The following is a 13303-nucleotide window of genomic DNA, read 5'->3' on the forward strand; positions in this document are numbered from 1 at the left end:
TTTGTCGTCCCAAGATCCTCTCCTCTGGTTCCACTGATCCTCTAAGCACTCTTGCAGCGGTCTCATGTGCAGCCGCGCATGTGGTGTCAGGAAGATACAAGAGGCCATCGATCCCAGTAGAGAAGACACCGTCCTCACTGTCGTAGATGGAGTGGACATGAGAGCCCGAGCCTTCCGGAGGAGTGATAAACGTCGCTCTTCCGAAGGAGACACGCTTGCTGACAGCGTATTGATGGAGGCTCCCAAGTACTGGATGCACTGGACCGGAGTCGGGACAGACTTGGACATGTTGATGTGCAACCCCAGCTTGGTTCAATAGAACGCACATCTTCTGGAAGTGTGCTTGAGCTTCCGAGGAGGAGGCCTTGATCAACCAATCGGCCAGGTACGGGTAGACAAACACCTTGTTCTTCCTCAGGTGTGCCGCTACCACTGCCATGCACTTCGAGAACGTCCTGGGCGCAGACTTCAGCCCGAACGGAAGTACCTTGTACTGATAGTGATTGGTGCCGACTTGAAATCGCAGGAACTTCCTGTGTTTGCATGCAATGGGCACATGGAAGTATGCATCCTGCAGGTCTATGGCACATAGCCAGTCTCCCTGTTGCAACTGAGGATAGATCTGATGCAACGACAGCATGCAAAACTTTTCTCTGCGAAACCACTTGTTTGCCTGTCGCAAGTCCAGAATGGGCCTGAACTTGTTCTTGTCCTTCTTGCGGACCAGAAAGAACCGGGAGTACAGACCTCTTCCTCTTTGAGACAGAGGTACATCTTCTATCGCCCTTTTCCTTAACAGGATATCGGCCTCCGCCTGGAGCTCGCGCAGCTGATACTGCGAGCTGACCGGAGGAATCGATGGAGGAGGGCTGGTGAACCAAAGACTGTATCCATTGCAAACAATATTCAGCACCCACTTGTCCTGAGTAATTTTTCTCCACTCTGCCAGAAAAAATTGAACACTTCCCCCCCACCGGAGCGGGTAACGGATGAAGGGGAAGTAACCGCTCAGGGTCGAGACCCGGCCGGGCCCTTGTTCGCGGTAGAGGACTGCTGTCCACCTCTACCCCTCTGGCGTTTCTGGAAGGGTCTCCGGAACTGCTGCTGTTGTTGCTGCTGCTGTTGTTGTCCCGAAGACTGTCCTCTTCCTTTCCCCTGCGAGCCGAACCGCCGTTGGAACTGGCGGTAGGGTTTCTTGTCTTTGGGCTTCTCCAAGCCCACAGCTGTCAGGGTTTCAGCCTCGGCCTTCATCCGAGCCATTTCGTCGTCTGCATGTTTCCCAAATAGCGTCTCACCGGAAAAAGGCAGATTGGCCACCCGCTGTTGCGCCTCAGGCTTGAGTGACGTAAGCCTGAGCCAAGCATGGCGGCGCTGGTTGATACCGTGGCAGAAGCCATGTGCGGCCAACAGGGAGATATCTGCAGCGGCGCTGATGGCCTGGTTCGATACCAGCATCCCTTCCTTGACGATTTCCAGGAAGTCCTCCCTCCTGTCACGCGGGACAAGGTCCGCGAACTGTTCCATGGAATCCCACAGCGCACGGTCGTACCGCCCCAGCAACGCCGAATCGCTGGAAGCCTTCATAGTAGTGGAAGAAGTCCCACACGCCTTCCTTCCAGCCGAATCAATCCAGCGGCTCTCTTTATCCGGAGGCACGGTGGAGGACGGGGAGGTAGAAGGTTACTTCCTGGCCGCCGTCACTATCACTGAATCGGGCACTGGTTTAAGGTTTCTTTTATTGTACAGTTAATAAAAACTCACAATTTTGAAAAATACAAATTTTAAAAGGTCAATGTTTTCTTAAAAACAAGTAAGGTGCAATAGCTCAAGTGTTAAAAAGTATAAAAGTCTCAGCTTTGGTTGCATGATAATCAGTGGGGTTTTCGTGGCCTTGATACTTTTCAAAATTCGAAGACCGTGATAGCCAGGGGTGTTTACTCTGTTATTGTTTTTCTTTTGCTTGAGAAGACCCTCTGGATTTTTCGTTCGTTCTTGTGGCCACTATATCAAAAAAATGTGTTGTACTGCAGTTTAGCTGAGTTTCGTCTGGATTAAAACAGAGCAGCACGGCCTGCCTGCAGCTCCTTATGCCCTTCTGGTTCCATAGAGCCCGAAACAAGGAGCGCCTTATGTCCTGGAGGTTTGTGCAAATGCAGATAATGTGTATGAGGTCCTCTTTCGCAGAAAGACAGAGGCGGCATTGATTTGCGGGATTCTCCCTTGTCCATGGAGCCAGGTGCGGAGCTATAGGAATCCTGCCCATGCGCATATTAAGGAACTTATTTTTTGTCTTCTGTGTGAGGCCCGTCGTTAGATACTCTTGTGGTTTTAGAGCCCTGTAACCATTCAACACGACCCATCCGTGAGCTCTCTTAGCTAGGGTGGCTTTGTCCTCGATTGATGAGACCATCTTGGTGACTTTTGACACCACTTTTTTGAAGGTGCCAAGGTCAGTTCCCGACTCCCATAAGTCTGCAAGTCCTAAGACCTTCAGTGATTCCATTAAATAGGTCCTTGCAGGTGAATTGACTCTGATGGTTAGTTCGGTCCAAAGGTGGGCGTTTAAGGATCCGTGGTCGGCATCTCTGATTTTCCGCCAGCTTTTTAGATATGCGCCTCTTCTCTCCACCGCTTGTTTCTGGAGGCCGAATTCGAGGCGAATTTGTGCGGGTGATGAGTTGGTGGGGAGATGAAATATTGCCCTGTATGCTCGACTGATGGTTTTATCTAGTGTTGTTGCATCTTTGCCTCTCATGGAATCGGGCACTGGGTCAATCCGTAGGAAGGCCGGGTCCGAGTCAGGCGCCCGGTACTTCTTCAGAAGTCTGGAGGGAGCGGCCTTCACCACTGCTGGCGTAAGAAACAGCTCTTCCGCAGGTTCGACCAGTCCTGGCACCAATGGCAGCAGAGGGCGAGACAGGTGCTTCTTGTGCAAAGTCTCGAATATCACGGACGTCGTAGGTGTAGGAGCCGTCACCGTGATACCCAACTTCGCAGCCCCCCTCAGGAGAACCTCCTGGAACGTACCGATGTCGTCGATTGGAGACACCCTAGTCTCCGGGGAGTCAGATAAAGTAGGCGAATAGGAACGGGTCCTAGAGGATGCTGTATGGGACCTGGACCTATGCCTCCTATGGCGATGTCGAGATCTAGTGGAGGACCTGTGTCTGCTCCTCGATCTTTCTCTCCGTCTGGAGCGCGACCTTGATCTCCTGGGCCTGGGACGTTCTGCCGGTTTCCCCGGGGCGGACGTCTTGGGCTTGGGCGGTTCCTTAGACTTAGGAGTCTTCTTGGGAGGGGTCGGAAGCCTGGGCAACGAGACCGACCTCGGTGGAACCGGTGGCGGCTTGTCAGGCACAGGGGTCCGTGGTCCTGTTGGAAGCGGAGGCAGCGGAGGAGGGGTTGGAGCCCTCGGAGGTGGACCTCTTGGCAACGGAGGCGGAGGTGTAAGAGACTTCTTCGGAGTATACACCTCCGAGTACACCGATCCCGGTGACCCGCCATCCTTCCCGGACTGAGGGGAGCCCCCCACAGTCCTAGGCCTTGCATCACGATCCCTCGACGCCGAAGAACGGTGACCAGACGTCGAACGTAGGTCCCTCGATGTCGAGCGCCCCTTCGGCATCGACCGTCTTCTATGCTTCGGCGTCGAACGTCTGCCATGTCTCGACGTCGATCTGGACCATCTCGACGACGATCCCTTGTGTCTCGACGGCGATCTCTTGCGCCTCGACAGCGACCTCGACCGCTTCGACGGCGACCTCGACCGCCTCGACGGCGACCCCTTCCGCCTCGACGGCGAACTCTTCTGCCCCGACGGTGACCTCTTCCGTTTCAACGGCGGCCTCGACGACGAGGATCCCCTCGACGACGATAGTGTCCTGTCCGTAGACGGCGATCGGCGGTGTCGCCTCGACGGCGATCGCCGATGCCGGGCCCGTCGACGCCGATCACTCGACGCCGAAGAAGACGATGAAATCGTCACGGGGTTCGACGGCGGCCTGTGCAAGTCCCTCGACGGGCGATGTTTCCTCGACCCAGAGCCCTGGGGAGACGGGGAGCTGGTCTTGGACCTCCCTCTCGACGTCGTGGTGGGTGCCACCGACCCAGACGGAGAATGGGGGCGTTTGCTGGACTTCCTGCCCCTGGGGAGCCCCCCAGAGGCCTCAGCATGGGCAGATGAAGCCCCTCCAGACCCACCTTGCGCCTTCAGCCTTCTTTCCTCGAGGCCCTGAAGCCTGATCTTCATTCTGTCCTTCAGGGTCCTGCCAGAGAAGCCTTGACAGATCTCACACTCCTCTGGGATGTGGGAAGAGGGAAGGCAGAGGATACACAACTCATGGGGGTCTGATTTGGCCTTCTTCCTGGAGCACTCCGGGCATTTGTCAAATAATGCAGGCATATTTGACATCAAAAGGGTGCAAAAAACCAAGAAGAAAGGCACAAAAGTACTTAGAAAGTACCCAAATCGAATTTAAAGTGAAAAAACACCAACAAACCCTTGAAAAGGGAGAGCTCAATGCTCCAGGGTCCTGCTTGCAGGAGCCGGAAAAAAGAACTGAAAGTAACTGGGACCTGCAGGGCATTCTGGGATACTGTGAAGTTCTGGAAAGTTCTCTTAAAGGCACAGTATCCTGTTCTGAGCCACATAATGGCAGCCTATGGGGCTTGTCTGTCCAGGTTCTTCTCTCTATCATTCATGAGGGATTTTGCTGTAAAGCAAGGGAAATCTGTACAGGCTTTGCTGTTTTGTGAATTTCTGTGGTGGAATTTCTAGTTGAAGTACTAGACAGTGTAGCCTTATTAGGCTGCATTATCTGTCTTTAAATTCTCTCTTAAGTGTCTGTGCAGTTCTGCATTTTTCGACACTGTAAGAGATTATTTTTGATTGCTCCGGGGTCCACGCACATGGGCGGGACTATTCACTAGATTATGACTATACACAGAGATCCCCTACTACAGAATGTTGCCTTTAAATCTGGACTGGAAATCTTGCTTGGGTACCAGGAAGTAAGGTGAGCAGTTTCCTTTGTTGTGTTACCTTGTTGGTACTTTTTCTGTTGCATGTTTCTGTAAGAGTTCCTTTACCTCTTCCCTCTAATGTTAAAAGTTTCATTTTTTTGATCCTCCTCTTCCTCTTTGGAGGTTTTGGTGGTGGAGTGTTTGTTAGTTCTGTACAATAGCCGGGGCGCACTACATTTAAAACACAATGGTCTGTTGTGATCCTTTCCCATTCCTGTGGGTATTGCGCTATTCTGCCTCACAGTGGTGTTATGTGGGGGCCCGTTTTCATTCTGGAGTCACTTGGTACTTGTTCCCACCACCCGGAGGACCGTCCTCTAATCTTTCCTCCATCACGAAAGGGCCGTCTTGCAGGTTGTTGCCAGGAATGGTATTCGGTTTGCTGGGTTGCCTGCTGTACATTGCCTCGAGTTTGTTGTTGCTGATGCTGCCCTGTTGGGAAAGTTCCCCCTCCTGCGGGCCTTCTGAAATTATTTCCTCCCCTTTTGAAGGTACCTTGTTGCCATTCTTTATTTGTTGTAAGGACTCGTCTACCTCCTGGTCAAATAAAGTTAATGGCTTACTTATGATTGTGGTATGGACCTCCTGCTTGAAGCCCGAAATCCTGAGCTAGGCATGTCTGAGGATTGTGCCTGTACACATTTGTCTACTGGCTGTATCAGCCAAATCCAGTGCGGACTTCAGGAAGGTGTTCAAAATATTTTTTCCCTCTTGGATGATTGACTTTGCTCTCTTTTTGTCATCCTCTGGGAGCTTCTTAATTAGCTCCTCAATCACGTCTCATTGTCGATGGCCATATCTATTGAGGTTTGGTTGGAATCCTGAATTCCTTTAGCACGTTGTTGAACTCCTTTTGGGTTGAATGAGTGCCACCATTTCTGCCTCTAATTTTCTTCTTTTCTACCTCAAGGGCTCTTTCTACATCTTGCGTCAGAGATGCTCTCTTCCTTGGTGTTGGTGTTTCTGCCTCCGAAGGCTTAGTGATTTCATTCAGGCCTCTCGACCAGAGTTGGTCTTTATCGATTTCGAAGATCTGCCCTCGTCGGTATCCCTGGTATAGGATCCATGGAACTCTTTTGGTTGCGACTCACCGTCGATCGTCATTTTCTTTGACGTCTGGTCTGCCTTGTGCAATTTCTTCTTGTGGCCCTTGGTATCAGAGGGGTTCAGGAATTTGTTTACTTTTTCAGGTCTCTTTTTAACATCCTTTGTTGCCTTCTTCGCCGCACGTTTCCTCTCAGTGTCTACCTCGAGGATTTCGATGTCCCAGCCTCCGTGGGATGACTCTGCAGCCCCAACATGTTACAAGTCATCACTTGAGAGGCCCAGATCTTTCATATACCTGTTGCTTCCGGCTGCTGTACATTGCTGCATGATGTTCCCCTCTCTGCTTTCGGTGGGCGTTGAGTTTTCAGCACAAATACGGTGTAGGTCTCCAAGTCCTTGTCCCTATGGTCCCTTGGTAGGCAGAGATTACAAACTTTGTGCTGGTGGCGTTGCGCAAATAGGTGTGGTGGCAGTTTGGACAACACTTAAAGGGGGTATTTTACATATCCCCTACCTTGCTTCATTCTCAAGCCACATGTATTAACCAATGGAATCCCCAGTTTGGATTCTGCGGTGAAAGTCCCCTTCCCTCTGTGATACCTTCTTGTTCCCAAAAAGCCTTCATTTTCAGGAATCTCCTCCAAAAATCTTTGAGCCTCTCCTTTTACTTCCAAACCAAACTGCAGAAAAAAAGAATCTGAAGATGGCTACAATGCACAGGAACTTCCAGGGCGCCGTCTGACGTCACACAGGGGACAGACCCAAAACCAAATGGTGGTCAACCATCCCCACAAGAAAAAAAAAAATGAAAACAGACACAATTCCGGTACCAAACACTAGACAAGAGGAATAATGCACAACATGTCAATCCAGAAAAGGATTCATGCTGCAAACGTTTATTTACCTCAGGTGCTTTGGAGCAAATTGTTACTTGGTAATGGTTTACTTGGCAGATCAGAAGAGGCTTTATTTACGGTCACACATCATGGCGAAAAAAAATAATTTGCAAAGTGATTGACGCTAGGAGAGAGTAAACTCTAGTCTATGGCAGATTGAAGACCTTATTGAAGAAAGACATGTTTCAAATGCACTGATGGAAGTATGAATGCCCTTAGATGCACTGGTGTGAATGTCATAACCCTAAATTACTGAATTATCTGCACAAGGATGGATCTCTTGCTGTAGTTTATCTGCAGCCTGAAATCAAGGTCATGGTGAAGGTTCCCAATTCTTTGTTGTGTACTGGCTTTAATTAACCAATTACCAGATAGCCAACAACTGCTTCTTCCCCATGAGAGCAGCTACAGCTTTATTCATTAGGACAAGGCACAACCCTCAGTTCCACAGGGTTTCGTATGGATCGTGTTGACTATTGATTGAATCTGTAAATGTTTCAGTGCTTCTTCACAAATGGGTACTGAAAAGATGTGCTTTGGAGATTTATTGGCAAAGCCAGTGCTTTTGTTTTAGTTGTTGAAATATGTGGCCAAGGCAACCATTCTGAATGTAACGTTTACAATCAGTTCACAGTTTTTAGATAAACTCAGTCTAAATTAATCGGGATAGAAAGTGAGAAACATCATAATACAAAAGGAGGGTGCTAGAGCAAAGAGAACAGTGCCATATTCCTGAATAAGGGAAAAAAGCAGGTACAGAAGATGAAAGGAGGAACACAAGCAGGAAATCAGACATTCGAGAGGAATAAGATATCAAAGGAGACGAGGAACACAGTTGAGTTTTAAGGGCTGCATGGAAGTGTAGCAAAGCAGCAATGCAGACTACAAGTGAGCGGTCAATTCATGGGCTGGGGTGTTCGTGAAGTATTTCTTTCCAGCGCGATCGCATCTGGTTTACAGGTGTTGAGAAATGTATTATCCATGAGGGGTGACTACATACTTCTGCTTTGTAGATAATGGTTTTGACATTATCCATTGACTCGGAGATTAGCAAAAATAGAGGCCCTTGCACCTCTGACGTTTTCAAAGTTCTTCTCATTCCCACATATTGCTGAAACCACTGTGCGCTTAAACAAGCCAAGTAGGAGTTTGTCGAGGGAATTTCCCAAAACAGTAGGTGTTCTGTAAACATTTCTTATTCGTCCCAGGTCTGATCATTCATTATTAGAAGGCAGCTTTGGCTGCTCTTGACGATGAGGTGTTTGAACGTGCTATTGGGATCAGCATCTGTATATCTTATACTGGACATGCATGCATTATTGTTTTCTCAAAGCCAAAGGTTCTAATGCTGCTGACTTCTGTCTTCTTTTTGGAAATTTTACTACCCCTGACTGACCCGAAAGAGGGAAGGCCCTGAAAAAGAAAGGCTGAGCACTTTGTTTGGCATCTGGATTTAACTATGATGTTGAGAAAGGATGAGTCTGATGGATACCGAATAGCTGCACCCACAATAGGAAATGGCCCAATAAATTATTTTCCATGCAGATGTGATCCGAGACCTGCTTTCAGGGTCACTTTGGATTTCTGTCTTCTTGACCCTCACGAGAAAATTTCTCCGTGGAAGTCACAGAGAGGCCCATTAGAGGCCTCAATAGTCATCGGACTTTGAAGCTCTGAGTTTGTAGCCTGATTTTGTTAAACTTTCTCCTCTTGGAGTCCCATAGTTGCTTTCTTCAGAGCGGGAGAGAAGACCAAGGCTTCTACTTTTTATGCAGTGCAGAAAGAATCTAGAAGATAACTACATTGCAGAAAGTGACTGTCTTGATCAGGATCCTTCCATTAAAGATCTTGCTGCAGCTTGAATGGTCTCACTGAAGCTAGTGTCAAGGCAAGCTTCATGGCGCTCACCAGTGTTCTAGGCATCGGTGTTAATGGAGGTAAAGATGTGTTTTTTTTTTCTAAGACTTTTCCCCGTCACGGGAGAGGCACTTGCCAAGATCAAGCAGTCAGTGCTGCAAGCATGGCGAATGAAGCAAATACGTAGGGGAAACTGGTGAAAAAACAACAAACATTTTCTGTGAAGGCAAAGAAATTTTAAAGTAAATGAAACCCAAGAACTGAATGAGAAACCAAAAAAGCACAGCTTGTTAGGAGTCTCTTAAATCACAGAGCCAAAAAACAAAATGAACCGTGAGTTACCGTACCCGGCCCAAAACTAAATTTTGCCTCCAGACAGATATGTTTAAATTATTTTTTTGTAAAGTGTTATGAGAATCCCACAAAAAAAAACGTGATAAAGTAAGTTTATAAATATTGATAAAGATCCCCTGAGATACAGATCAAGAAACTGTTTAAAACCAACCTAAAAAACACTTCCTGACCGGCTTCCTGCAATAACCTTTCTACCAGTAATCATAGCTTTCTTTTATTCTGCTCCTTATAGTGTGCGCTAGATATATAACACAAAGAAGTGTCCAGCCCCTACCACCACCTCCATTTTCTGACCTCCGTCACTGTCACACAATGCCCACAAACTTACACTCTTATGCTTTTTCCTCCAACCAGGCTGATTGTTCAGATCCTCTCTCTTTATGCGTTAACTACAAAATCAGCTTCTTAAAATCTATGCATTCAGCACAGGGTCTCTGTTCATCAAAAGGAGTGCTTTAAAATACCATCTACTGGTACCACAATAACTGTTTCCCTCCTTTTGAGAGGCCTAGTCTTGCATCACGTGAAATCTCCAGCAGCCTTACCCCATCATGTTTCAACACTACCTCTACTTGGACTCTGACAACAACAGAACCTTTAATTGTAAAGAACATAGGGCCACATGTGGTAGAAAGCTGTAAAGCACCACTGTTTACACCTGGACTTCAACAGAGCCGTCCATCTGTATACGAAGTAAATGCAGACTGTGCTCCAAGGATAACCTGAGTATACTCTGCTTTAAATGCATCTTTGTTCAAATTATTTCACAAAAGTCTCATCCTAAAACTGATCAGGGGCATGGTGAGCTTTCATTTACACATTCTTACCCATTACTCAAACTAAAGGCCATATTGCCAGAAATTCAAGATACTGAACCCTTAACATGAATTGTACTTAAAGAAACACAAGAACGAAACCGACAAGACACACACCAGTGACCTGCACCTAATAGGAAATGTGAGACAAAGCCCAGTGCAAGCCAGAAAAAAACAGAATCTGTCGACATTTGAGGGTGTTTCATAACTCAACCTCCAGCAGTGAGAGGGCAAGAGAAACCTGGAGAGGGGGGCAGGGGGCCACTTACTGGGCAACCGTGCCTGAGAGGCGAGAACCAGCCTCTGGGGCAGCGCGGTTTGTTGGGGGGCCTGTGGCTGGGGCAGGCCTGGCTGTGGTGCCATTGTGCCCAGCGGTTTCACAGGCGTGGCCAGGTTAGCAGCAGTGGTGACGATCGGCGTTGGCTGGAGTCTTGGAGCACTGTTGGAAGTCTGAGAGTTCTGAAACAGGGCGGCTGGGGCTGCAAACAACAAGGTTCATTTGTGCAAAGCTGTTAAAACAAGCGGTTCAGAAAAGACAACAGGCAACACCTGAGTTAGACATAGACAAAAAACATTTCAGGGTAGGCAGATGCAGATACAAAGCTCTCCGTGCAAGAGGTGGCATGCCTTCAGACACTGAGCTGTAAACACAACGCACAAGTGTTAAGAGGGCAGACTGTGTCGCAAGACTCTTTACCATTAAAGTCAAAGGCTCAACAGTGGGTTAAAAAGCTACTGCAAATCATTCATGGTAAACTACTTGAATCAGTTAGCGTAAGATGCCAAACTGAGAGTGTTAGAAAACTGCCAGTTGTACTCCGCATGTTCACCACCAGCTTCTACTGACACTGCACTTTACACCCAACTAGAGTATCAAAGGGAGTGGATCCATCCTTTGCAATCATCCAGATCTCTGCTCTTCTGCCAATGAATGATACATTTGTCCCCATGTTCTGGCAAACTGTACAAACTCCACCTTACCGTTTGTTCTAAAACATACCAGATGTCCACGCCTTTGTCTGGACTGAAACATCTGTAAGAATTTGGACTCTGACCAGCTGCAACTTGGTGTACATGAAGAGCATGTGTACATAAGCTTCATACGTCTGGCCTACCCCTATGTGGAAGTGGGGTGCTGGAAAGAGCGTAGCATTTCTTTCTTTTTATGCACACTCTATTCAAAGCTGTTATGAACTTAGAAATCCAACAACTCTCTCATGCATCTCTCTCAATTACCTCAAAATGTACATTTTCAACTGTAATTTTCCAAAAATATGCACAGCTCCATGAAGTAAGATCACTTTTAAGAAAACCAACTTACTTGTAATCCTGGTTCTTCATTATTGGTATCTTTATGAATTTCAATAACATAAGAATAAATCTCTGCTTATTTGTCCCTCCCCGGACAATTTTTATTCTAAAAGAAATAAATCCTTCAAACATACAAGTGCTATTATTTTAGATTCCACTTTATTAAAATGGGCGTAAACAAACAACTGGTCTACGTCGGTTTGAAAAAAGGAACTAGTGCTAGATATCCATTTGTGGCCTTTTTCGGGGGGAGACCCAAGCTGTCAGGGGTTACTAAAAAGTAACAAACTGTTAGGGTGAATTTCGTTTATCACTGGTGTTTTGGGACACACACTACTGTTGCACTCTAAGGTAACGAACAAGTGTTTCCCTTAAGCACAAGGATGTCTGAGGAGAAAAGGGGAGCTGTCAAAACTTACTCCAAGAGGTGGTGGGAGGTTAGAAACTCAAAAAGAGTAACAAAACAAATAACAGTTAGATGAATGTCCGGTCAGTTCTCAGGTTTTAGGAAAAACTGATTTTTTTACAAGAAACAACAACAATTTAAAGTATGGTGCACACTGGAGGTTAGAAGTATCTAGCATCACTGGAGCCACAGAATAAACCACAAACATTTTTATAGCTCAGACACTAGAGAACAGTATATCCTAGAGCATTATATAATCACTGCTATCCTATGGGAGATGTTCAAGCTGTCTCTGGCTACAATAGAAGAGTTTGAATTGTACACCTAAATTAGACTGACTGACAGGATAGAGGCAGGGACGGTGGTGTACAGGCTCCACTTTGATCTAGCGACCTGACCTGTGGTACTGGAAATTACTTCAATCTGTGACCTCTAAAATGGTTCGTGATTTATTTTATTCAAAGGAGACCACCTAAAAATATATAACATATTCTAGGAACCCAAATATCACCACCAAAACAAAGAAAGTGCCCTAAGAAACTCAAAGAGTGTTTCTGGAGACACAGAAATCAATGAGTGTAATAAAGTGCCCTCTTTCTGCATAGTTGCCCTCACTTGTTGCTGAACTGCTGGTGTACTTTGACTGAGTGTGCCCTGGGCTCCTGCCAATCAGGTACCCAAGGCCTATCTTCTTTGCCTAAAACTGCATTGAAACCAAAATCCAATTGGCATCTCTGGCCCCAGATCAGCCCCAAGTGAATGGTACCCAGAGCACTGTGACCAGGGAAAGCTTTTAAGGGCTGCAGCACTTATTGTGCCACCCTTAGAGGTCCTGTACCTTTACACTCACACACTGCCTTTGTGCAAGCTGCGTGTCTTGGTACAGAACAATGTGAAGAGTCGAGATGGCACACATCCCTTGTGACATGCCTACAACCCACTCCCCTGGCCTTTTGCAAGGTGCCCTATACCAGTGGTGAGGGTACAGGTGCATGAGCCCTGTACCCTACAGTGTCTAAGACTATTCTTAGACATTGTAAGTGCAGTGCTGCCATTAAGAGTATATTGTACTGGGAGTTTGTCATTACGAACTCCACAGAACCGTAATGGCTGCAATGAAAACTGAAAAGTTTAGTATCAAACGTCTCAGCACATTAAATCCACACTGATGCCAGTGTGGGATTTAATGGAAAATGCACACAGAGGGCATCTTAGAGATGCCCCATGAAAAACAACCTACCACTAGTGTCCAGGCTGAGTAGCTGCTTTCAGCTGCCACCACCAGCCATGCTTCTGGAGCCCTGGGTCGAGAGCCTGCTGTTCTCGGGGGAGTGAAACAATGCACATCCTGGGGCGAGGTGATAAGCCTCTTTCCCCCAGGATCAGCAGGATCCACGAAGGGGATGCAAGATGGGGGGGACTGAGAGTTGTGATTCACCTCGCCACCCCCATCTGAGGGGCGGAGCTGGCAGAGGTGGGCACACATCTCTGCCTCACTTTTCTCCCCGCCCAAAGTGGGGGTCAGAACCAGTGGGGACCAGTTGCTGAAAGCAGCAAGTTGTCAGGAGATGAATCCGGTACGGTTGTGCGCCTGC

The 13303-nt window shown here is 47.5% G+C and overlaps 1 protein-coding gene across 11 annotated transcripts in view; it reads right to left on the reverse strand.

The window, feature by feature from the left end:
* The window catches only part of EP400 (E1A binding protein p400), a 522955-nt gene that overhangs the window by 271822 nt on the left and 237830 nt on the right, over nucleotides 1-13303 (reverse strand). For 8 of the 11 annotated variants that reach the window (XM_078667964.1, XM_078667963.1, XM_078667967.1 and 5 more), the window contains one exon: nucleotides 10261-10470. The exons of the other annotated variants lie outside the window; for them this stretch is intronic. In XM_078667964.1, the coding sequence (XP_078524090.1) occupies nucleotides 10261-10470 (210 nt within the window). The remainder of the gene's footprint in view (nucleotides 1-10260; nucleotides 10471-13303) is intronic. 11 annotated transcript variants of the gene reach the window in all.

The sequence above is a fragment of the Lissotriton helveticus genome, chromosome 11 (assembly GCF_964261635.1).
Source record: "Lissotriton helveticus chromosome 11, aLisHel1.1, whole genome shotgun sequence".
NCBI classification, from domain to species: Eukaryota; Metazoa; Chordata; class Amphibia; order Caudata; family Salamandridae; genus Lissotriton; species Lissotriton helveticus.